Genomic DNA, 26998 nt, shown 5'->3' on the forward strand with positions numbered 1-26998 from the left:
TTAAACGAAAATATGGGCCAGAAGTTGGGGACATAGTACAATTGTATCCTGTAACACACACATACACACACACACACACAGACACACACACACAGACACACACACACACACACACACACACACACACACACACACAGACAGACACAGACACACAGACACACACAGACACACACACACACACACACACATGCACGCATGCACGCACACACCTCTATATACAAATACATATGTGTTCTAGTCCACTATCTGACTTGTATTGTCTGAGTTGCTGTTTCAGGCCTTGTTAATGTGACAGAGCTGGGAGCCCAGGCTGTCATCTACGAACTGGCTTCTGTTGCCTACATGGTAAGAACATGAGTGACACTTTGCACTGTCTCTGTATAAATCCTATGGGCCATTGTCACTACATTTACAGTGGTGGGGAGGAGGGAGGGAGGGAGAGTTGGGTCCTGATCGTCTCTTTTCCCTTTGTGTGGCATGGGCTCCTTACCTAACTTTTCTGTGTTTCACTTTTTTGGTTTACGAAGGGGAGGGAAATGTAGCCATGTAGCTACACACTGCAAGGGAGGACTGAATGAGACCCTGTGCGTCAAACAGCAGGTTGCCTGGTGTATTCAGTTAACCAGTGTGGAGTTATTGTTGGGACTTCGATGTGAATGTGAGGGATCAGCTCCTGTCCTCCTATGGCCTGTGGGCCGGGTCAGGAGACAGAGACAAAGGAAAACCTGAGTGTCTCAGAATCTCACCTGTGTAGTGATGAGCTAATAAAAAAGCAAAACAGGGTCTGAGATGCATAAAAGCAGAGATGGATGTCTTTTAAACAGGGTAGTCAGGAGTGTTTTTCTGCTCCCCGGTTTAAGCTGAGCCTCATAGGATGAGAGCAGCTAGCCTGGGGAGCCCAGGGTTGGCAGTCGACTGTGGAACCTGTGGAACCTGGGCGGAGGCTCCGTGTTGGGATACTGCTTGGTGCTGCTGGGGGACCTGCTAAGAGAGAGGGAGGCAGGAGGGTGGAGCGGCAGGCAGGCCCGTTTGCTCCCAGGGAACAGAGGCAGGAGGAGGCTGCTGGAGTCACCCAGGGGAGGAATTAGGAGGGTGCCAGGAAGAAGGAAGCAGATGGACAGAGTGTGGGGAAGGATGCTACAGGATACAAAACGGGAAGCAGGCTCAGTACAGCCAGCTGGCTTGGACAGCTGCCGGATGGCGCCTGTTATCTTTTGATGCTTTTCAAATGTTACAGCCCCATGCTGACACAAGATACTCTGGTTGCCTCTTGTTTTCAAAGGGTTTATGAGCCATTTTGCATACCTTTAAAAAAAAACAGTCATAAAAGCGAGGGCAAGAATGTAGTGCAGTTGAGAATACTTATCACACCCAAAGCCCTGGAATCAATTGTCAGCATCAGACAAAGGAAGTGTGGCAGCACACACCTGTAACATCAGCACTCGGGAGGGAGAAGCAGGAAGATGAGGAGTTCAAGGTCATCTTCAGCTATATAGTGAGTTCGAGGCCAGTATGGGCTACACGAGACCTCATCTCAACAAGTAAATAAATATAAAAATGAAAAAAAAAAAAAAAAGAATTGGCTAGTCATCTTGGAATACAAAAGAGACTGTGAAGAGGAAGCCCGGTCCACAGAGGTAGGAGTGGAAGGAATCTGACCACAAGCCACGCGGGAGGAAGCAGGCCAGGAGGAGTGTGGAGAGGGAGCCTGGAGTGAAGGAGAGGCAGCGGAGGTGGTGAGGTCAGTGTGGCCCTGGGTCACTGCAGACCTCTGGAATGAGGGACCCGGATCAAAGGACTGACTGAAAGAAGGGGAAGAGGAGAGGTGGCTGAGGGGACAAGCTGCCTGAAGTTCGGCTGTCATGGCGGCGGTGTGGGGAGAGGAGGCCCCTGGTTTTGTTTCTGCTTTGAAGCGGGGTAATGGAGTTGTGTGGCCAACAGTGGGAACCCGCTAATCCTGTTTCATGTTTAGGGTTCTGTTTTCCCACCTGTTAAGTCATGGACTCCTAGGTTTTTATATTATTGTTATTATTGATCGTTGTTGCTTTCATTATTTTGAAGCAGGGCCTTGCCATCTTCCCAGGCTGGTCTTGAATTCTTGAGTTTAAGTGACCCTCCTGCCTCAATGTCCCAAGTAGCTGGGACTACAGGTGTATGCCATCACGTGATTTTTTTCTTTTCATTGTGGTAAACGCATCTAACATAAATTCACCTTCTTTGCCACTTACAGTTTATAGTTTACTAATTTGCTAACGTTCAGCATTATACAGCAGTTTCCAGAACTTGTCATCTTGCAGAATGAAGTCTGTATCCCTCACATCCTCTCTTCCCATCATCCATCTCATCTCTGGCTCCTGCGACCATCATCCACTTCCTGTTCTGTCACAGCACACACACACACACACACACACACACACACACACACACACACACACACACACGTATACACACACACTCACGTGTATACACACACATACACACGTACACACATGTGTATACACACATGTACACACACGTATACACACACACACACACACACACACACACACACACACACACACACACACGGTTAGACATGGAGAAACAGTAATTCTTTATGGTTCTCACGGTAAACAAGTCCTCCAGGTGAGCCTGTTATGGAATGAATCTGAGGCACTTGCTTCTCAACAAAAACCCAGAGAGAGTTACTGGAAACAGACAGGCCCCAAAGGAGACATACGAGAGCCTCCATGTCCCAAGAGCTTTCAAGGGGAACATGCAGGGGCTGTGCCCAGGCATGATCTGGCATCCTAGACTTGCCTGGCTCTTCCTTCACTGGCCATTGAAAACAACTTTCATCACATGGGGTAGAGTGGGCAGAAAAACTAGGGAACCCACGAACACCAAGACTTCTGGGGCCTATAAATCTAAAGAGAGTTTTTGCAGTAAGCACCTTAAACATTGACATGTAGGGTGTTTGTCTGTTTGTTTGTTTGTTTGTTTGTTTGTTTGTTTTGAGACAGGGTTTCTCTGTGTAGCTTTGGAGCCTGTCCTGGATCTCTCTCTGTAGACCAGGCTGGCCTTGAACTCACAGAGATCCACCTGGCTCTGCTTCACGAGTGCAGAGATTAAGGATGTGCACCACAACTGCCTGGCTGGGTTTTTGTTTTTTTTTTTTTTTTTTTTTTTTTCGAGACAGGGTTTCTCTGTGTAGCTTTGCGCCTTTTCCTGGAACTCACTTGGTAGCCCAGGCTGGCCTCGAACTCACAGAGATCCGCCTGGCTCTGCCTCCCGAGTGCTGGGATTAAAGGCGTGCGCCACCACCGCCCGGCTGGGTTTTTGTTTTTTGACAGGCTCTTGCTGTGTATCCGTGGTTGGTCTTGAACTCAAAATCTTCCTGTCTCAGCCTCTCCAGTGCTGGGATTATAGATGTGTCGCATCATGTCTGGAACTAAGAGTTTCTCCTTAGAGTTTAGAGTGCTGCGGTGGGAGGTGAGGTGGGGTGGGTGCCTTGGCAACTCAGTGAGACCCTGACTCAAAATAAAAAGTCAGCAGAGGGCTGGGAACGTAGCCTGAAGGTGGGGCACCTGCTGGCATGCACAGACCTCAGAGTTCACGGCCAAGTTTCTCTCCCTGCAACCATGTCCTGCTCTTACCAAGAAAAAGTTCTCACCTTTGATAACTGGATGTTGTACGTCATAAATGTCCTTTCACGTTTTAGGGCTATCTGAAAAAAAAAATGGTGGTAACAGAATGCCTTTTATAAATATGTATAGATTCAAGTTGGTGATTCTTAAATCACACAAAGAAATACAATCCCAGTAATGACCCAACTCTTCCAACAACACATAAAGTTAGGCATGTGGCATGCACTTGTAATCCCCCTGGCAGGGAGGTAGAGACAGGAATATCCCTGGAGCCCCAGGTCCCAGTGACCCCTGAAACAAGGTGGGCAGCACACGAGGAACTGCATCTGAGGCTGACCTCTGGCTTCCACCTGTGTGCATGCACAGACAACCCACCCACCTCACTAAATAAATAATAATGTGTGCATGCACAGACAACCCACCCACCTCACTAAATAAATAATAATATGTGCATGCACAGATAACTCACCCACCCCCACTAAATAAATAATAATGTATGCGTGCACATACAACCCACCCACCCCACTAAATAAATAATAGTGTGTGCACATACAACCCACCCACCTCACTAAATAAGTAATAATGTGTGCACATACAACCCACCCACCTCACTAAGTAAATAATAGTGTGTGCACATACAACCCACCCACCCCCACTAAATAAATAGTAATGTCTTTGTCACTCTGATTATCATCTGTCAACGGCTGCCTTTAGAGAACACGTCTCCTCCCTCATTCCACCCCTTCATGTTGGTACAGCATCTTCAGCTATCACCGAGGACACCGAACCAAACCCTTAAATGCTCTTTTCTGTTCCCTGAGCCATCTGCTGTGTTTCTGCTGAGATCAGGTGGCCTTTTCTTACTGCTACCCCTTTGTGGAGGATTCGTGCTCAGCTTTCCTCAGAACTCTGGTGATGTATGGACTGGTCCATGTATACTTATATTGATCAGTAAGGCAAAGAAGCCTGGGTGTGGGGGCACATGGCTGAGCAATTCCATCACTGAAGAGGCTGAGGCAGAAGGATTGTGAATTGAGGGCAGCCTAGGTTACATAGGGAGACTTTGTGTTGGAAGGAAGAAGGAAGGAGGGTAGGAAGGGAGAGAGGGAGGGAGGGGGAAGGGAAGGGAAGGGAAGGGAAGGGAAGGGAAGGGAAGGGAAGGGAAGGGAAGGGAAGGGAAGGGAAGGAAATACATAGCAGCCAACATGGCGTTCCTAGTCTACTTGGAGATTTTTCTCCAGTGACCTTCCTGGGAATGGCCCTGGGGAGCCTGGTGTAAAGTTGGGAACTGTCAGCCTTGTGAGTGAGATGCAGCCCAGCCTCCTCACTCCAGCCTACCCTACCCACCGCAACAAAGGAAGGGCTGGCTTCTCTGCTAGCCTGTATGCAGTGGGAGGGGGCCCACCTGTGCCTGGGCAGCATCTCTGGATACTGCGCCTCCTGCCTCACTGCCACTTGTCCGCTTGTCGCTCCCAGACACCAGATGCTGCTGAGAAGGAGGAGCATAGTTCAGCCTTCTCCTGTGTATCTTCTGGTCTGTGGTGTAGTTGATCTTTTTTTCTTTTCTTTTCTTTTCTTTTACTCCTTGGGGGCCTGCCACCCAGCCCCCAAATAAATACATGGAGACTTATTCTTACTAATGAATGCCTGGCCTTAGCTTGGCTTGTTTCTAGCCAGCTTTTCTAACTGAAATTAACCCATTTCTCTTCTTCTATGTCCTCTGGGATTTTTACCTTTCTTTATTCTATACATCTTTCTTCCTCTCTTACTCTGTAGCTGGATGGCGGGCCCCTGGCGTCCTCCTCTCCTCCTTTTCTCCCTCCTAGCTCTTCTCTCTTGAGCCTAGAGTTCTCCTCCTATTTACTCTCTCCGCCTGGCAGCCCCACCATTCCTCTTCCTGCCTAGCTATTAGCCATTCAGCTCTTTATTACACCAATCAGGTGTTTTAGACAGCAAAGTAACACAGCTTTACAGGTTAAACAAATGCAACACATCTTTGCATCATTAAATATTCCACAGCATAAATGAATGTTAAACTAATATTCCACAACACTGTGGTTTCTCACAGTTTTTCCCTGAGTGTGTTACTGGTACCTGCTGTCCTGGTCCAAGGCTGGGTACTCTTGCTCAGTATTACTGAGATACATAGGTACACACTCTACTAGCTCAGTGTTAGTGAGGTGTGCAGGTGCACACTACTAGCCTAGTGTTAGTGAGGTGTGCAGGTGCACATTACTAGCCTAGTGTTAGTGAGGCATGCAGGTGCACACTACTAGCCTAGTGTTAGTGAGGTGTGCAGGTGCACACTCTACTGGCTCAGTGTTAGTGAGGTGTGCAAGTGCACACCCTACTAGTTGTATTTAGGGGGAGGAGGGAGCTACATGAGCTGGATATTCATCTGCTTCTTAAAATATCCAATATGTATTTATAAATATTTTATTCCATTTAGCCTGAAGCTTGTTTTTTATTTTTATTTTTAAATTTCACCCTGTGTTAGCACAAATCACTTGAACAAGAGAATGTGTTTCCTTGTGAACTTTTCATGTTGCTCATTTGTCTCCAACTAAAAGATGGTTATGCAGACTTGGGCACAAATCCTACATATTCCTGTGCAGCCAGGCCTATTTTTAAAAGTGTGTGTGTGTGTATGTGTGTGTGTGTGTGTGTGTGTGTGTGTGTGTATGACCTATGTGTACATGTGTGCAGGTGCAAACACATGAAGGCCAGGGAGAATGTCAGGTGTCCCACTCTTTCACTCTCTGTCTTGAGACAGGGCCTCCCCCTAAACCTGGGGCTAAACTGGTGGCCCGTGGCCAGCAAGCTGCAGCGACCCTCCCGTCCCTTTCCCTGTCCTGCAGTGCTGGGGTTACAGGCTTGTACGGTCATGACTTAGCTTTTGACATGGGTGCTGGGGATTTGAACTCACCTGCTAAGCCATCGCCCCCACTCCATTTTAAAGTTAGTAATCTTAAAAATTAATATATAATTCTATTAACTCAACTTAATTTTCAAAATGATAAGAAACTAGACAGCTGCCAAGAGACGGTGCTTCCAGTAGAGATGAGATGTGAGAGCTGGCATGTAAATTATCAAAGCAGACGTGGCCCAAACGAAAGCTGTCTGTGTAGCCAGTGCTACCCACAGAGTTGAAGGGCAGCACCAGGTCATGAGATGATAATTTAGAATTCAGAGGTGACGCTGAAGATTCGCTGATGGTCTGTTTAAGAAGCACAGAAACCGCCAGGTGGTGGTGCACGCCTTTAATCCCGGCATTCGGGAGGCAGAGGCAGGCAGATCTCTGTGAGTTCGAGGACAGCCTGGTCTACAGAGAGAGGTTCAGGACAGTCGGGGCTACACAGAGAAACCCTGTCTCAAACAAGAACAGCAAAAAACATGGAGAAGAAGAGGAAGAGGAGGAAGAAGTACAGAAACAGAGCTTGGGGTTTCTATAACCAAGAATTAAAAAATCAAACTTCGGTAATTCAAGTTGAAGGGAGTCTAGTTGCTGTGATAGAATACCCCAACAAAAGCAACCTAAGGGAGAAAGAATGAATTTGGCTACAGTTTTTGTTTCAGGGTACAGTCCATCATGGCAGAGAAGTCCCAAGGGCAGGAGCTTGAGGAAGCTGGCCACACTACAGTTGAGAAGTATACAGTGATGAACGCATGTGCTCAACTCCTCCCTCCCTCCTTCTCTCCCTGCCTCCCTCCTCCCCTCCTTTTTCCCTCCATTCCTTTATTTTTGAGACAGGTCTTATGTTGCCTGCACTGGCCTGGAACTCACTCTGTAGACCAGGCTGGCCTCCAACTCACAGAGATCCGCCTGCCTCTGCCTCCCAAGTGATGGGCTTAAAAGCGTGTGCCACCACACTCAGCCCAAAACTTTCTCCTTTTTACACAGTCCAGGGACCCAGTCTAAGGAATGGTGCCACTCACGGTAGATAGATCTTTTCCCCACAGGCATGCTCAGAATCTGGTTTCCCAGGTTGCTCTAGATCTCATCACGTTGACAGTTCTGTTTTGTCTATCCCACTGTCAGGAAGTTAAGGAGTTCACTTTCACCAGCCTTCACTGAATCCTGCAGTAAAAGTTCTAGGTGGTTTTCACGTAGTTCCTTCAACTTTTAGAAATTATTTACCTATTGTATATAGATAAATATACCTTAAATCTGACCTTGTAGGTTGTATTTTAAACTAAGTTATGATAGTGTTTATGTGTTTGCTAGTAATGGAAGTCCCCCTAGCCCACACCCACCCCACCCCTAACCCCCACCGAATCCAGCTCTGCTCTGGCTTGCTTGGATTAAGGCTCTATGGGGTGCACTGTCCCACTTACTAGTGAAGAAATCGGGTTTCAAGGCAGTTGGGGCATCTGTTTCTAGCCACACGGCTCGGATGTAGTAAGAACTCTCTCTCGAACCTAGATTGTAAAGTCTGTCTGAAGTCTCCACGTGGTCGGATCCTACTGCTTTAACATTCCGGTTTCTATGATTGCTCACCCCCAGGTGCCCTTTGGCTTCGGTGTGGCTGCCAGTGTCCGAGTAGGCAATGCCCTGGGGGCAGGGAATGCTGAGCAGGCCCGATGTTCCTGTACCACAGTTCTTCTGTGTGCTGGTGAGCAATATCTGTGGCATCCATACTGAATTTAGCGTATTGTCTGAGCTGGTTTGTGCTTATCCGAGATGGGTAAATTTGTTAAGAGGAAAGCTTATTTCTCACAGCTTTTAGGGCTGATCAAGCCCTGGATCTAGGTACCACCAGGTTGGTTATCTGGTGAAGTCAGCTCTCAGCTTCCAAGATCTGCTTCATGTTGGATTGTCTTGAAGGGAGGAACCATGTGAACTCTTGTGATGGAAGAGAAGGAAGTGGAAAAGGTGGGGGGTCCCCAGTCAGGCCCTTTTAGAACATCCCCCTCCCCGACATGCCTGGCAGCACCGCCCTGGTGATCCAGTCACTTCCCTTCTGCGTTGGGAGTGAAATTTCACCCTGAGTACCAGAGGGACAGAAACATTCAAAATGTAATCCTCATGTTCCTGAGGGTTCTACTTTGGGGAACAGACTCCCTTAGAAGGAATCTAAGACAGATCTTAGTTGACTTTTTCTTATAGAGTAAAAAAGAATTACTATTTACACTGTAGCACTGATTTTGTGATACGGTTTCACCACATTGCCCAGGCTGGTTTTGAATGCCCAGGTCACAAATTTCAGCAATCCTCCTGCCTCAACTTCCCACATAGCTGGGTCTGCAGGTGCATGTCCTTGCACCCAGCTGCATCCTTACGTTTCTCAGATGACTCATGCAAATCTCCCATGGGAAGCTTTGTCACATTCAGGAGAACTGTGGTTTCCTGTGACTCCTTCTGTATTTCCCAGGTGTCTGTGCGCTCCTGGTGGGAATTCTGCTGGCAGCCTTGAAGGACGTGGTTGCCTACATATTCACCAACGACAAGTAGGTGGATGTCCAGAAACCGTCTTTGCTCTTAGGATTTCTTCACTGCATTCTTCTGGTTATGAGGGGGCATTGCCCTTCACTTCACAGGAAGGCTGGTAGCACAGCCAGGAAGGAGAGGCGGGCACAGATGAGAAGTAAGGGTGAATGATGCCAGCCCGTGCAAATCACCCCCGTCTTCCAGTACCCACGCCATTCATCAGAAATTGAGTGCAGTTTTGCTCTGAGAAACAGAAGAAAGCATATAGGCTAGTCTCATCCCCAGACAGGCACCTTACAGGACAGCACACCTTATAGGAATGGTGGCCATCTCCTCATTCGAGGCTGTGTTTGCAAAAGTCATAGACTGAATCTTATACTTCTATTGTGTTTTCTGTAACAATAATTACATAATTATTTATGTATAAGAAATTGTCCGTTGAGTAAAATAAACCATTATCAGCCTGGCCTGGTGGAATAGACCTGTAATTGCAGTTACTCAGGAAGCAAGGACAGGAAGATCACAAGTTCAAGGCCAGCTTGCCTTGTACAACTTAGTGAGTTTAAGTTTTATCTTTTTAAAAGAAGAAAAAATCCTTTATAGTGTCAGAAACTATATATTAATACAATTAGAATTAGTATGGTTTTATCATATACTTAAAATGTAATGTTTGCACTAAATTGTTAGGCTTGTGATTTAAAAAAAATTAGTGTGTATGTGTGGACATGCACACATTCTCATAAATGTGCATGCCATAGTACATGTGGGGAGGTCAGCTGTGGTGATATATTGTATGCCCCAATATATTGTGCATCCTAATAAACTTATCTGGGGTCAGAGGACAGGACAGCCACTAGATAGACATAGAGGTCAGAAAATGGTGGCACACATGCCTTTAATCCTAGTATTCCGAAGGCAGAGATACATCCGGATCTCTGTGAGTTCAAAGCCACACTGGAAACAGCCAGGCATGGTGACTCATGCCTTTAATCCCAGGAAGTGATGGCAGAAAACAGAAAGGTATATAAGGTGGGAAAACCAGGAACTAGAGCTGGTTAAGCTTTTAGGCTTTTGAGTAGCAGTTCACCTGAGATCCATTTAGATGAGGACACAGAGGCTTCCAGTCTGAAGAAACAGGATCAGCTGAGGAATTGGCGGGGTGAGATAGCTGTGGCTTGTTCTGTTTCTCTGATCTTTCAGCGTTCACCCCAATACCTGGCTCCCGGGTTTGTTTTTATTAATAAGACCTTTTAAGATTCGTGTTACAGTCAGCAGGCAACTTATGGGTGTTGATTCCTCTTTTACCATGTGAATCCTGGGCATGGAACTCAGGTCATCAGGCTTAGCCGAAAGCACCTTTGTCCGCAGAGCCATCTTACTGACCCAGATGTGTCTAAGCCACTGACTACTGTCCTCCTCCTGAACAGGGACATAATTTCCCTTGTGAGCCAAGTGATGCCCATTTTTGCTCCATTTCATCTGTTTGATGCGCTTGCGGTAAGTATTCAGTGATTTCACTCTATATGTGTTGAAAACGTTCCCAGCTTATTTATCTGAAAGTTGCATGTCTGTGATTTAATACGTGCGTGTCCGTCAAGGGTCCTTGCCTGGCTCTCATCTGAGTGTCTAGAGTGATGTGCCGGCCAATCGGCATGGTGACTGCTGGATACGTCCAGGCAGGTTGGGTAGTGGTGAGCTAACTCTGACCACTAGAGGGTCTCTCCTGGGCTGGTCTTCTGTAGACCTGCGGATGTTTAAAGACCCTTTGGCTACATTCCAGAGCCATCCCTGGAGGCTTATTCTTAGTACGAACAACTGCTGTTTGTGGCGTGACTTAAGGTCATTGTTGTTCTGCTCTTCTTACTGTTGGCTTCCTCCCCGCAGGGCACCTGTGGCGGGGTCCTGAGAGGTACCGGAAAACAAAAGATAGGCGCTATCCTGAACGCCATTGGTTACTACGGGTTTGGTTTTCCTATCGGAGTGTCTCTGATGTTTGCTGCTAAACTTGGGATAATAGGTATGTGTCTGCTTCCTTAGTGACCCACCCGATCTCACTGATGTAGTAAAATTAGTCACCTGAGGGGTAAAGCAGGTGGAAAGTTGTTCTGTGGACAGGGAGGCGTTCCTGCATGCTGCCTGCTGCCGCAGGAGTGAGCCCAGCCGTGACCGTGGAGTGACTGGTTTTCATGACTTCAGGATGCTCCTAGTGTTTCTCCACTAAAGGGCATGATGGATTCGGGCCTGCAGTGTGCACGTGTGCATATGGCTTTAAATCATGTTTAAGAAGTGTCTGTGGAGGGCTGGTGAGGTGATTCAGTGGGTAGAAGCACTTGCCATGAGCTCATGACCTTGTTCAGTCCCTCGTTCAATCCACTGTGAAAGGAGAGAACTAACTCCTAGAAGTTGTCATCTGACATCATGGTACATGTGCCCACACTCTCACATGTACATCGTAACCCATATCCATCATATATGGTCACATACACACACAATCATATATACTATATGTGTGCACATAACCATATACACACACAATCATACATGCACAATTATATACAACCATAATTACATGCACACTGATACACACAAAATCATACATATACAGTCATACATGCACACAAGCATACACCACTGTTTGAACATAATCATAAACATACAACCATATACACACAATTATATGTACACATAATCACACACAATTATGCACACACAATCATACATAATTACACATATACAAATAATAAATTAAAATTTAAAAGAATTGACTGTGGAATCTGTTTTATGGAATGCTTATAACAAAAATGTCTGAGAATTTGACAAATGCTGTTTTGGTGCCTGTTTAAACAATTCTGTAATTTTTAGCCTTAGGTCAAATAGGAAGGTGGAGGATACTGTCCTCCTTATAACCATCCTGATTATGATGTACTAATTGAACTGCTAGACTTTTAAATTACTCTTTATATGAATTTTGCAATTCACGGTAGTTTTCTTTTTTTGTGTGTATTTTTGTTGGGTGTGCATGCCTGAGCCCATGGCCTTGCATGAGCTAGGCAAGCATTCTGCTCCTGAGACAGCCTCAGCCCTTGTCAGAGCATACTATTAATAACATTACTTATACACAATGCTTACTTCATAACATAAGTTTTGTATTCCCCAATGCAAGTTAAATAAGATTTATCTATTTTTGTAAGCATTTTGTGGAATTCTCCCATGAAGCTGTTTTAACCTCGGATTTTTAAAGAAGTTTATGCATCTGAGAGCCATCAGTTCTGTTTGGACTTTTTATTGTGTCAGCATGAATAAACCATATAATTATTAGAAATGTTTTATTGAGGTTCAAAATGTTTAGAATTGTGCAAAGTAATTTAAAAGTTGTATGTGTTTTATGTATATATTCACATTTTTATTTTCTATACATTTCTTTTAGTAGCAATGAATTTTATTTCAAACTAAAAATAGTGCAGGTGGATCTGGGGATGCCTCCCATGCATGATGCTCTGGGCTACATCCTCAGAACTGTTTTTTAAAGTCTAATTAGAGAACTGCATGACTGCCTCAATATGTGCGGAAATCATTCTTCCTATTCTGTCGAACCAGCACATTTTTATCATGTAGCAAATTTTATTTTCTCCCATTTCTTTGCAAAACTCAAAATTACAGCTGGCAGAGAAGATGACTATGTGCTGCCTCTCCACTGCCTCTGGGAGGGGGCATTTGAAAGGCTCCCTCTTCACTGCCTGCCTTCCTCCTTCCTTCCTTCCTTCCTTCTTTCCTTCCTTCCTTCCTTCCTTCCTTCCTTCCTTCCTTCCTTCCTTCTCCTCCTCCTCCTCCTCCTCCTCCTCCTCCTCCTCCTCCTCCTCCTCCTCCTCCTCCTCCATACTCTCACTCTTTATTCCAGACTGACTTGAAACTAACTATGAATCCTGGGATAGCCTTGATATCTTCCTGCTTCAGCCTCTTGAACGCTGGGATTGTAGGCATGAACCACCATGCCTGGTTTCAAAGCAAGCTTTTTTTTTTTTTGGTTTTTCGAGACAGGGTTTCTCTGTGTAGCTTTGCGCCTTTCCTGGAACTCACTCTGTAGTCCAGGCTGGCCTGGAACTCACAGAGATCCGCCTGCCTCTGCCTCCCGAGTGCTGGGATTAAAGGCGTGAGCCACCACCGCCCGGCTCAAAGCAAGCTTTAAAAACCCATATCTCACATCCATCCATGCATACACCAGTCTGAAACCCATTCGTGAGTCCTCATTACCATGGATAAATAGAAACTCCTGGACTTTTCTGTGGCTTGCATGTCCTCCGTGGTCTTCTCCAACATTGTCACTTCCTACCTGGCCTCTCTGCTCAAGGGGCTCCCAAGCTGGCATCTTCCTGTAGCATGCTCTTCCTGCTTTAGTCTGTACTTCAGGCCTGGACCTTCCCTAGACTGGTTCAGGTCTCCATCTCAGAAGACACCTGGCCACTCATTCGGACTGCACTGCAGGTCATCATTAATGACCAGAGAGTGCCTGCCACACACCCACTACTTTTTAAATTTCCAGTTTGTTTCTTTGCTCATCATCTGTCCTTCAGCATCTCTAATAGCTTGGTGACAGACTTCAGTCTTCTCTGCTTCACGTTTATCTAAAATTTTTGAGAAGTTAATTTAATTGAAAGTTTGCTCCACTGAGTATGAGTTATCAAGGGAGGATTTTAATGATCATGGGAACGGAATTGATGGCCCTGATGTTCATTTTGTGCCCACAGGCCTCTGGTCCGGACTGGTAGTCTGTGTTTTCTCCCAGGCCCTCTCATATTTAATCTACATCATGAGGACAGACTGGAATAGTGTCGCAGAGCAGGTAACAGTCTCCGTGTCATTTTAAAACACATCAATACTTGATCCCATGGTTGACAAGGCACTTGATCCCATGGTTGACAAGGCACTTGATCCCATGGCTGACAAGGCACTTGATCCCATGGTTGACAAGGCACTTGATCCCATGGTTGACAAGGCACTTGATCCCATGGTTGACAAGGCACTTGATCCCATGGCTGACAAGGCACTGGATCCCATGACTGAAAAGGCACTGGATCCCATGGTTGACGAGGCACTGGATCCCATGGTTGACGAGGCACTGGATCCCATGGTTGACGAGGCACTGGATCCCATGGCTGACGAGGCACTGGATCCCATGGCTGACGAGGCACTGGATCCCATGGTTGACGAGGCACTGGATCCCATGGTTGACGAGGCATTGGATCCCATGGTTGACGAGGCACTGGATCCCATGGTTGACGAGGCATTGGATCCCATGGTTGACGAGGCACTTGATCCCATGGTTGACGAGGCACTTGATCCCATGGTTGACAAGGCATCTTTCTTGGTGAAATGACAAATAAAATCCCACCAGTTTCGAGACAGACAACATATCATGAACCATACTGACTATGTGGGGAGCTGAAGGGAGAGACAGAGAGACGGTTCCTCTTAGCCAGAAAAGGAAACAGAAATTGGCCTCAATATATTTTTGTTTTTCTGTAAATAAAGTTAGAAAAATAGTTTCCTGTTTATACTGATTAGCTCTTTTTTTTTTTTTTTTTTCCGAGACAGGGTTTCTCTGCGTAGCTTTGCGCCTTTCCTGGAACTCGCTTTGGAGACCAGGCTGGCCTCGAACTCACAGAGATCCGCCTGCCTCTGCCTCCCGAGTGCTGGGATTAAAGGCGTGTGCCACCACGCCTGGCTTTCTGATTAGCTCTTTTTAAGGCTTCGATTGAACTTTTTATTGATCTGTCCTTACGAAAAAGTAATGTGTTAAATATTTGTGATTTGTGGGACATGTGGGCAGGGGTGGTGACCCATGTGAGTGTGTGAGCAGAGACTGTGCTCATCTCACTGTGGTGAGGCCCAATGTAAGACAGATGGGTGGCCAGGAGGAAGAACCCTTAATAAGGAGGGGGGTGTTCAGGGATTCTGGCTGTCACCCTTTAGATTTCTGACCCCTTTGCCTTTGCCTAATGGACATGTTTTGTGTGTTTCTTAAGTTCATGTTGATTTGTTGAGGGAATAGAATATACAGACTGTTGACTTGGGGCCTGGAGAGATGGTTACTCAGTAAAGAGAACTGATTGTTCTTCCAGAGAATCCCTCTTTGTCTCCCAGCACCCACAAGGTAGCTTGCAACTGCCTGTAACTCCAGTTCCAGGGGATCTAATGCCCTCTTCTGGCCTCCATGGAAACTGCATGACATGGCCCACAGACATGCAAGCAAAAACACCCATACACATAATTGGAAAAAAATTGATATTCACTTGGTCAGTAAACTAGCTTTTAGATGGTGATGTCATTTACCTTTAGATTTTGTCCTTTTATTCAAATTTGGAGACACTAAAGGCATAAGTGCAAACATGTTAAACCCTCAGCTTTTCTGTTACTGCTGTCAGTGGAGCATTGGGAGATCAGCCATTTTCTGGTGTTGTCACGTGACATTTTCATGACCAAGAAAGGCTGCTTCTGATATTACAGCCTTTTAGCACTAGCTTTAAATCGAAGCTTTAACAGAGAGCTACAGCTTGACTTGATTTCTTCCTCATTTACTCATGTGGCCTTGTTTTTAGGCACAAGTTCGAGCTGGGCTAAAAAGCAACAAGGAGATAATACCCATCCCAGCAGGTAATGGTCCACTCTCTTTATAGTTCTACTTCTCCTTTTATAAAGTCTGAAGCTCAGTTGTCCAGAGAGGTTGAGTTTATGAGCTCCTGCTCTCGTGACAATAACATCTGTCTCCGCCATAATTTGCCAGACCAGCTCTGAATGCTCCTGTTAAATGTTTATTATGTAATGTCATGTACACTAACTGACAATTGAAGATCATTTTTTAATACCACAGTGACAAAATGAATGTTCCACCGCTGTCTTCAAACAGATCTGCCCATCTTGGAAAGAGAAGTTGTTGATGGAGTGATTTTGCCCGACATCATCAGACCGGAGAGCCAGACTGGCCAGCTGGTAGTAGAAGAAAGCAGCCAGCACGCAGTGCCCACCGTCGGAGAGGTCTTGACTGGGAGACAGCTGATCATCTATCGTGGGATGGCTCTGACTCTTTCTATTGCTGTCCTCATAGTGGGAATTGTAGTGCGAGTTCTCAGTGACCGTGGCTAAGATGGGATTCCCACCAGCCTGTGGACTGGTGATAATTGTGTGCCATGTCCTGAACGTGGACATGAGCTTATTAGTGGAACAGAAGTTTCTCTTAACTGTGGGTAGCAATGCTGCCAGTGAGCACTGAGACCCCACCCCATTGTACTGCAGGTCAAGAAAGATGCAGTATGCTTGCCTAGTGTGAGCAAGGCCCTTGTGTGTTGTTCAACACTAGGATATGTGTGTGTGTGTGTGTGTGTGTGTGGGATGAACAAATGAATGAATGGCTATCCAAATTTGGGGTGTGCTGGAGAATCCACAAGCCTCAGCACATGCTAGGCAAGTGCTCTAATATTGAGTACTCCCAAGCCCCCAGAAGCTCCGCTTTTAAGAAAGCCTTTCACTTTATCATGGTTTCCAAATACGTCAGTTTGATTTTTCCGTACTGTAAATGTGCTTTACTCTTCCATGCATCCTCTGCTGCTGAATCCTCACAGTGAGTGAATATCAGGTACCTCTTCTACCTCTGTCTATGTATTGTGCCACAAAAGCACTTATAAAATAAATACCCAAGATTTAAAATATGTGCTGCAACTATTTGGGGCCATGATGTTATTATAAATGGTAACTTTTAGTTGTTACTTTTAAACACATTTTCAAAGTAATTAGAAAAGAGATGGATTTTGTTGTTGTTCCTCGATTCCACAATGCTTTGATTTGGTTTCACTTTCCAGGAAGGACGTTTTTATTGCTTAATCTAGAAAATTTGGTCAAATCTAAGATAATTTTTTAAAAGTATATACTAAAATAACAAAAGAGTACCAGGCATTCCCCAACACAAAGCTCCTGTTGCCCATAGTGGAGAACAAAGCTCTGCAGTGTTAGTCAGTGTCCATGACTATACCATAAACCAGGTGTGATCAGTAGATACAGAGAAAACATTTAATGTGTTTTGGAAGCTTCATCCTGTGGTCAGCTGCCTGTGTTGTCTGGGGGAGCCTGTGATGGAGCAGAGAGGCTCCCTTCATGACCTGGAGTCAAAGAAAAGGAAAGAGGCTGGGCTCTCACTATCCCATTCATGGCCAAGCTTCCAATGACTGGACATCCTCCCGCTTGGCCCCACCTCTTAAAGGTCCCACAGCCTCCCACTAGCGCTGCACTGGGGTCTAAGCCTTTAACACACAGTCCTCAGTGAACACTTTGCTTATTTGATTCGCTGTCTTGAGGATGAGAAAACAACCTACGATCATCAACTCTCTGAAAAGCTGATGTAGAAACCCATAATAAATACTGAGTTTATAAGGATAAAAACTTAGAACCTCAAAGACACAATAGAAAATATTATAACTGCATCACAGAACAGGACGCTATAGGATAAGATATTTTGAGGTAAATTTAGACCACATAAAATGCACCATTTGTAAGTGTGGGTCTCAGCGGCTTTCAGCCAAGTGTGCAGTCATAACTCTTGCCTAGTTGCAAAGCATTTCATCAGCCCCCAAAGAAACCCCCGTTTATCAAGTTGGCATTCAAGTTTCTTTCTCCCGGCCCCAGGCAAACACTAGCCTGTTTTCTGTGTCTGGATTTATCTCTGGGGTTTTGAAGGACCACATCTGACCCTTTGAGTCTGTTTCTTCAGCTTGATATTAATGGTTCATCCCCAGAGCCACACCCATCTGGACCTTCCTCCCTTTCCTGACTGAGTGATAGATACATCTAGGCTGCTTCCCTCTCAACTGGTGTGAGTAGCGCTGGTGTGATCATTCATGTACAGGGTCTTTGGATACACACCTGTCCCACTCCTTTTGAATATATACTGGGGAGTGGAATTGGTGAGTTATACTGTGGTTCTGTAAGTTTTAGGGGAACTGCAGCAGGACAGATAGGGGAAACTATGGGGACGTGGGAAATAAAAGGGCCCACTCTCCAGAGCTTGCCAGTGGAGAGTCGAGAACCCCAGCATGCACTGTGAATTCTGTCAATGTAGAGATAACATTCCTTTCACATTTAGCTATCAACATGGCAATGAATCAGGCTTGTAGCCAGAATGCATGTGATCATTTTTCTCCTAGATCAGCAGTTCTCAACCTGTGAGTCACAACCCTTTTGGGGTTGCATATGATAACCTGCATATCAGATATTGACATTACAATTCATAACAGTAGCAAAATTACAGTTATGAAGTCTCAGTGAAAATAATTTTATGGTTGGTGACCTCAGCCCCAGAGGCCAGTTTTGATAGTGCCTCCTTCACATGAGGCCCCACTCAGCCTCCAGCTTTTCCAAGACCAGCCATGGCTTCACTTAACTCTGCTCGTGTCTTCTGTCAGATCTCTCCTCCTCTTCCTTCCTCCCCCCCTTCTCTCATCTCCATCCACAGAGCTTTCCCTAACCATTCCCCTCCCTAACTAGACAAACTCTCATCACCACTCACTTATATAGGGAGCTCAGAGAAGACGCACCTGCAATCCCCTCCCCTGAGAAAACATCTTTCCCCTTCAAGAGGTGGCTGATAAAGACCTCAGTATGATCCTTCTCCCCACATCTCTCCAATCCTATATAGAATCCAAACGGATTGTTTAAGAACTCTTCTACCTACCCCAGAGGATTCCAAAGGGTTCACTGTGGCTTTGGCCTAGGCTGGTAAGACGTGTGTCATTCCTGGCCACCTGCTGCATGCATCAGGAAAAGTTCTACGTCTGTTCTTCGATGTCTTACACTCCTGGGCAAATGAGATTCAGTCTCGTAATGCAAATACAGCCTAGTCAGGCTCCACTACTGTGCCCTCTATGGAATCCCATTGGTCACATCAGCCCACCCAAGTAGAGAATGAAGGAGGAAGGATTCATTGAGGCCATAGGAGTGTCTGTCTACTAGAGGCAATGAAAAAGGCCATTACCAAATGTACTAACTGTCATAGTTATAGGAAATAATGCAGGGAGCTTCCACACACCCTACCTACTTTCAATGTAGGCTAGCTGAGCTCACACACAAGTAAGTTAATCTAAACCTTGAGAGTCCAGAGGGCCAAGTCATCCTGACTCTACATTTTATATGTTTGGCCTCTCTAGATATTACACAAAAAAGTTTCAAACACTGGACCAGGGACCCCAGACTGCCTTTCTTACTTTATTAGACATTGTCTTCAAGATCTTTAGTAACAGTTAGGGGACTCTGGGGGCCAAAAGTGCCAAAATGGAGGAAGAAAGGAAGCCCCAGTAATGGACGCCCTGGCCATATTTGTCCACTGGTGCAGTAGGAGCACAGAGGTCATAGGGATAACCAACCACGTATCTTTTACTGGATTGAAAGCCCACTCCACAAGATAGAACTCATATCTGACACTGTCAATGAGGCCACAGATTTGTGGCTAGATAGGTCATGGGCCAGAGGGAGAAAGCCTACTACTATTACCGCTAAATGAACATAGTTGATAACATAATTCCTAGTGACTTGCTAACCATTCCCATAGATTTTGACATCACTCACCCCTCATCAGAAAAGCTTCTTCATGTAGTGTATGACAATTAACACAGAGACCCACAACTGCTCAACATGCAAATTACAAGGGACTTCTGATGGCCACGCCCTAAATGGGATGTCCCTCTCCTAAGGTTCAGGAATCTGTACAATAGAGGGAGCAGAACTATTGTCAGAGCCGGAGGTGGATAACTTCAAGTAAACGGTGTTTTCTAGACCCAAAGGACAGATGCAGCAGGTATGAATGCACAGTGTCTGTGAAAGCATGCCCAAGCTCAAGCCAGATAAAACCCCTGGTTGAAGAAGGAGAGGCGGGCACGAAGTTCCACCTCCAGTGAGGAGCTGTTAGCATTTGGTTGCTGCTGGGAGAAGCGAAGGCATCTTTCTTCAGTGGAGTGACATCTACCATATGGAGCACACTCCAGGGCAGGCCTCACACCAGGAGTAGTTGACCAACATAAGCGGGACTTGAAGGGAGGGAGGGCGAGGGGTCAGGTGGAGCTGGGTGGGTAGGGAGGCAAGAGAATTATCTGTGAAGAGTTGGGTGTGTGTGTGTGAATATGATCAAAATACACTGTATGAAATTTTCAAAGAATTGATAAAACCATTATTTTATTTCATTTTTTAAAAAAGAGGCAGGTGCAATTAATAGCTGTAGCAAAAAAAAAAAATTGTCCTGTTCCCGCCATCTCAGGAGAGCCTAGAGCTCCCCCTAGTGATGGCCAGGGCTCATCTAAGGGAACTACCCCAAGCTCCCAGCCTCTGCTCCAAGGACTCTGTTCCATGGTCAGTTAGGACATTTCAGCCAAGAGCATCCAAGACCACCCGACTAAAAGCCCTCCCCCAAGGGTCTTGTCCAATCTGCAAAGCAGAGGCCCACCAGGAGCAAGAATGCGCCCTCTTTGTGAGGGCGGGTGTTCCCCCCTAACCCCCTTGTGAGGGCAGGCACCACCTTGTAGGGCAAGGTTAGGCGCAGGTATAAGCCCCTTGTGAGGCCAGTCTTTATCCAAGGACCTCAGGTTCAAGTCAAACTGAAAATGACCAAATGCCCCGAGCTCTTTGTTGCTGGGCGCTGAGGATTCAAATGAAGACCTTGAGAGCTGACGGGGTTCTGAGGCTGCACAAGCTCCTGTATCTCTGGACCCTCTTGAGATTCCAGAGGCTCTTGTGGTAGCCATGACACTAAGTCTCCTGTTCTGTAATCGCTATGAGCTGTCTGGGGCCTGCTAGCTGTCCACCTCCCACAATCTCTGCTACAGGCCCCCACATCAGCCAACAAGCTTCTCCCCAGTCTGGATATCTCCATTCCAGGAAACTCACCGATGGCCCCACTGTCACCCCAGCATGGAAACACAGTCTCATGATAACCTTCGATCACTAGGCTATTGAAACTATTCCTTGTAACGCTCCATGCAAAGCCCCATCTGGGCAGTAAAGAAGTCATATGGAGCCCACAGAATATTCCAGGACGTGAAGACCATAAATGAGATATCCTGGTCCACCCTATAATCCCCAGTCTTTACACCTTTTGGGGATAAATATCCCTGCCCAATGCCTCCTGGTTCACAATGTTAGATGTTTCTTCTGTGTTCCCATCCACCTAGACTCAGTTCCCATTTTCTGTAGAATACTGAACCTCAACATCCAGGCTACTCAGCAGCTTTTTGGACTGTCTTGCCTCAGGGCTTTTGAAATAGTACCCACCTCTTCTGATAGGCACTAGCCAAAGACATGTTCCCCTCCTCCCCAGGAGTAGCCTCCTTCAGTATGTAGCTAACTTAGGAATCTAGAACCAAGAAAAATCTGCTTCAGACCAAACATAACTTCTAAAGTTTGCCTCGGGTGGTTAGGTTTTCCCTTCAAAGGCCCAGCTCTCTCAACAAAAGGTCCAATTCCTGGGCCTGAAATTAATCTGAGGCAAAAGGAGCCTTTTCAGTCACAGTAAGGACAGAACTATAGGAATCCCACTCACAAAATGACAAAGAACTACATAAAACTTGGACACGGCAAGGCTTTGCAGAATTGAGAATCTCTAGCTTGGGCTTTATTAAACTTTATGAGGCCTTGCGGTATGTCCATCTGTGTGCTGAAGGTTGCCCGCTTCCCATGACAGCTGTCAGTGTGGCCCAACAGGAAGACCATACACTTACTTAAAATGTCATGACATTTTTTTTCAATTATTTTTCTGACCCGATGACATGATTCTCAGGGGAGAACCTTGTAGATGACAGCATCAGGTTAATGTCCAAAGGTTGACCACATCTGTGAGGGTCGAGAGGAATATTTCTTAGACAGGATCTCTGGCATGGCACAGGCCCAAGCCTCCTAAACCAGACACTTTGGTCCCATTGCCAGCTCTTCCTAATCTTGCGTCTTTTCCCTGCATATACATAATCAAAGGGGGACTTCACCCAAACTTTGGGGCCTTCCTGGCACCTAGTAGCTTCTCTCTCCAAGTCGCTGGATTTGGTGGCACTGAGCAGGCTCTTTTACATTAGGAGACTCTCAGCTGTGGTTCTCTTGGTTGAGGAAACATCTAAATTACCCTGGGACCGAGTGTAATGGCTTACTTCCCTCACGAGGTCCTTGAAACTTAATTCAAGGGCCTGCCACTAGATCGCAGATGTTAAAGTCAGTAAGTAACAGACCCAGGCTGGGGATGTAGCTCGGTTGGCAGAGTGCCTGCTTAGAATGCATGAAGTCCTGGATTCAACCTCAGGGCACTGCATAAACTGGATATAGAGAGGCCTGTGCCTGCAATCCCAACACTCGTGAGTGGTAGGCAAGAGGATCGGAGGTTCAAACTCATCCCTGAGTTCAATGCAAGGTTTGGAGCACGGGAGACTCTATCTCAAAAGAAAAAAAAAACTAGACACTTCTCTCTTGTGAATGGGAAAGGCCTAAGGCCTTTTCTGCTCCTAAAAGGTACCAACAAATCAAAGCTGCTACAAATATCATTCAAGGGTGGCAGGGTTCACCTCAAGTCGAAAGTCAAACTTGGCAATGTCATCCACATAGTTCTGGCTTCAGAGTCCCGAAGGATATACAGATAAAGGGGTTGTGAACTATTCCCCTGCTGTTAAGAACTACTGAGGCCGGGTGTGTGGCAGGGGAGTCCCTGAATGGAGACCCTGAGAGATTGGTCATTGCGTGCGGGTGTGAACGTGAAACCTGGATCGTGTTAGAGACCCTATGATGTTGGAGATGTGAGCCATGAGACATCTGCCAAGGAGAGCTGCGCAGAGGGACGTGGAACCAGCCCAAGAGAGAGGACTGTGCTTCAGGCAGCAAAGCTGGAGGGGGAGAGCTATCTAAGCCCTCTGACATCAGACCTGGGGCTACATGTATTACCTCACTATACCCAGAGTCCTCCCTTTTGTCATAGTAATGTATATTCTGTGCAACTGTATGTTGGAAGATGTGATTTGCCTTTTTATTTTAAAGGAGGTTGATATATGGGAGGGATGCAGTAAAGGAAACACCAAAATGGCCGTTCCATGACTGAGGGGAAGGTTTTTATTGTGGGTAAGAGAGAGAACAGCCAGAGACACCTGGAAGAATCCAGAGCAGAGAGAAAAAGAAGTAGATACGGCTGGGGCTAGTGAAGTGGGGGTGTGGAAAAATCATGTGGGCCTAGAAAGAGGATGGGTAGCTGGGGGAGGGAGAGGGAAGTCTGTGAACTGGAGGAGGCTTTGGAGTTTAGGGTAGAAGAAGAGGTGAGAGGGGCCAGAATTCTAGTGTGGGGGCTTTGAAATGTATAATGGGTACTTGTGAATAGGGTTTGAGGGAGCCTGGAGGCCGGCATGGGCTTTGATGGCAACCACAGGTATATATGTTAATGGAGAACTATATGTTACTTCTGCCAGAGGCAAAGGAAAGGACTCCTTTGACACAGGAACCCATTTCACAAGTTCCTGAGGAATGCTGGCTTTTATCTGATCACCAGAAATTCTTCTTTGGCCAGTTTGAGGTCTGGACCTATGCACTTCCTGAAACCTAACAGTTGCAATTAAGAGATTGTCTTGAGTCTCAAAGAGGCTTTGGACTTAAAATGGTGTTGTGACTATGAAAGACTATGGAAATTTTAAAGTTGTACTAAATGCATTTTCACTATGATATGGCTATGAACCTATGGGAGCCAGGGAATGGAATATGGTGGTTTGAATGAATGAGAAAGGCCCCCATAGGCTCATATGTTTGAATAACTGATACCTCATTGGTAAAACTGATTGGGAAGGATTAGGTGGTATGGCCTTTTTGGAGGAGGTGTGTCACTAGGGGTGGGATTTTAGGTCTCAAAGACTCATGCCACTCCTAGCTGCTCTCTGTCTCCTGCTTGCAGATCAAGATGTGAGTACTTGGTTGTCTGTGCCACCACACTGTCACTCCACTGTCATGAACTCTGACCCTCTGAAACCATGAGCAGATTAAACGCTTTCTTTAGTAAGTTGAGTTGTCATGGTGTTTTGTCCCAGCAATAGAAAAGAAACTACTCATAACTACTGGGCTTCCCTCCATCACTGAGGAAAGTTGTGGTAGGAACTCAAGGCAGGAGCTGATGCAGAGGCCATAGAGGAATGCTGCTTACTGGCTTGCTTCTCATGGCTTGTCCAGTCTGCTTTTTTCTACAACTCAGGACCACCTGCCCAAGGCTGGGAAAACCCACAGTGTCCTGGGCCTTTCCACATCAATCATTAATACAGAAAACGCATGACAGACTTGTCTATATGCCAGTCTTATGGAGGCTTTTTCTCAACTGAGAGTCTTTCTTCCTGAATGACTCTAGGTTGTGTCAAATTGATCAAAAAACAAACAAACAAACAAACTAACCAGGACATAGGCCAAAAAGACTCAATCTCTGAGGCCCCAGAGCTTCTTGATTCTAGCCAATTATAGCACTCTACTGAAAAACCAGTGATATATTTGGATTCGAGGGCCAACTACTAGAGTGAGCCTCATGGGGACAGATACAACTCTCTTTGTGGCTCTGACCTCCCTATGGCCCTCTTGACTACTGGTGGCACTAATGTATGGTGGTGGCTGTCTCTGAGGTCTGGGTTGTCAGTATTTCAGATTTCCCATCTTCCAAATGCTTTTTCCAATCTTTGCTTCTTTAACAAAACCAAAAGCTCAGGAATGTCTAGCATTTCTCATCTTGGATTCTAATGACAAAAGCCCTGGTGATGGGAAGAACAACCTTGAGTCCATTTTTAAAGGATTCCCTTGGCAAATTTAAACCTAAGCTATAGAAATGAATATCAGAAATTTTATCCTACAGTGTACCTAGAAGCCTCAACTCTCTAGCTAGTCTTCCCAGAGCAAAGGAACATAGATATCCTTGTTGCAGAAACAGGAAGCACATGCACCCTCCTTAGTGAAACTTGTTGCTTCTGGGTCAATAAAATACTTCAGGAGAAATATTGAAAGATCACTTTAAAAAAATCAAAGAAAACATCAAAATACTAGGAAGCCTAAATTAAAATAAAAATTTAGCACAGACCTCCTTGCAGGAATAGCTCTCCTTTAGACCTTTTCCTATAGGCTGCTAAGGACCGTATAGCTCTCCATCGGCCTTTCTTACTTTTAATTCTGCCCTGTGTCTTCAGCTTTTGCTTACTTAGCCTTCTCATATGATTGCTGTCTTTTCGATTGTGGACTATTAAGTTCCAGATGGTATTGTCTCAAGAAAAACAACCATTATTATTAACACCAATACCTGGCTCCCACCTTTGAGGACTTCTTGACCTCCAATCACTGTCTCCCTCCAACCTCTTATAATAATCACTCCCCTACAATAACATTCTCCCTTCACCATAAATGTGTCCTAAGTTTCTTATGCCATATGGTCTGTGGTGGTTAGCACTGTCAATTTGATAAAGTCTAGAGCCATCTGAGAAGGGAGTCTCAGTGAGGTATTATCTAGATTAGGTTGGCATGTGGGCATGTCTGTGATTGTAATACTTAAGGTGGGAAGATCTGTCCATTGTGGGTGGCATCATTCCCTAGGCAGGCAATCCTGGACTGTACAAGAGCAGAGAAAGAGAGATGGCATGAATGCATTCATTCCTATCTCCTGACTGGGGGTTCAATGTGATCAGCTGCTACAAGCTCCTGCTGCCCTGACTTCACAGAGATGATAGACTGTGCCTTGAACTGGGAGCTAAAATAAACTGTTTCTTCTTTAAGTTGTTTTGCTCAGAGTATTTTATCATAGCAATGGAAAAGAAACTAAGACATGGTCCTATCCCAGTGACGGGCTAGTAATGCCAGCCAGGTCTCCTTGATACTCCTTCTCAACTTGAAAGCAGTTCCAGAAAAGACACCTTTGTCATCTGTCATTGATTTGACCTCACTGATCGCTTGGAGGAAAGATAAAGACAAGCCGAAGCCCCAGTCTCTAACAATCAGACTCTCACCACAGGCTGGCATTGCTTATATAAATAATTACAGCCTCACACCTAATGACAGCAGGCATCTCACCCCAGTCTCAAAGGACAAAGGGTGTCATAAAATTGATTACCTGTTAGAAACAAAATCTGATGGCTTATTTTTAAAGATGCCTCCAGACAGCTTAGGTCCAGACACAAATGGACAAAAAGTACTAGAGCCTTGCTAATGCCTGCTAGTCCAGCTCTCCCCAGCCCCAACTCTGTCAAGCTACACCCCCAATACCCACGCTAAGTCTTTCAAGTAGAAAATCCCTCACAGCCAAGCTTGCCTGATAAGTTTTAAAACCAACAAGAAAGGTGGAGATGAGGTCACACTCTGTATTGATGAAAAAGATAAACCACTGAAGGGAAGCTAAGGAGTGGATGGCCAGAGGGTTGCGCCTTCCTGATCACACACTGTAAACACAGGGAGGAAGGGTTTGCACTGCTGTCCGGGCTCATCAGTGCACCTGTCATTCCAGGCCAACACCTGACTTCGCAAGGTCACGAAAATAAACTGCCCTATTTGGCTGCACGGAGTCTCAGTGTTCCTATTATGAAATAAGAGTATTCCTGTTACAAAGTGGGGGCTATTGTTTCTCACGTCACCAAACAAGCCAGTCAGCAGCTCACTTATCTACCCATAAACCCCTTCAAATGGCCCACAAGATAAGACCAGATGACTTCTATGAACTGTTACAAAAGTACTCCAGCTTCCCCTCGGAGCGGTGAATCTCCGAGAATTCACCCATTGTCTCTATCTCTCCCGCAGTGCGTATTCATTATTCAAAGATTTGCCAGCGGGCTGAGGATGCCGCACTGTTGGTCCAGCCCTTGCTTGGCATGCACAAAACCCTAGGTTCCATCCCCAGCACCAGACAGAACCAAGTCTGGTGGCACAGGCTTGTGAGCCCAGC

General features: G+C 45.9%; 1 protein-coding gene across 1 annotated transcript in view; it reads left to right on the top strand.

Annotated features, from left to right (window-relative positions):
* LOC128123389 (multidrug and toxin extrusion protein 2) overlaps positions 1-16247 on the top strand; it is a 45090-nt gene extending 28843 nt beyond the window's left edge. Inside the window, exons 10-17 of the mRNA XM_052759747.1 lie at positions 278-345; positions 8131-8239; positions 8999-9074; positions 10482-10551; positions 10939-11071; positions 13800-13894; positions 15651-15705; positions 15959-16247. Coding sequence (XP_052615707.1) covers positions 278-345; positions 8131-8239; positions 8999-9074; positions 10482-10551; positions 10939-11071; positions 13800-13894; positions 15651-15705; positions 15959-16194 — 842 coding nt within the window. The 3' untranslated portion in view covers positions 16195-16247. The remainder of the gene's footprint in view (positions 1-277; positions 346-8130; positions 8240-8998; positions 9075-10481; positions 10552-10938; positions 11072-13799; positions 13895-15650; positions 15706-15958) is intronic.
* The last annotated feature ends 10751 nt before the right edge of the window (positions 16248-26998 follow it).

Source organism: Peromyscus californicus, unplaced genomic scaffold, assembly GCF_007827085.1.
Source record: "Peromyscus californicus insignis strain IS unplaced genomic scaffold, ASM782708v3 Scaffold_3__1_contigs__length_106647218, whole genome shotgun sequence".
In the NCBI taxonomy this organism is placed as follows: Eukaryota; Metazoa; Chordata; class Mammalia; order Rodentia; family Cricetidae; genus Peromyscus; species Peromyscus californicus.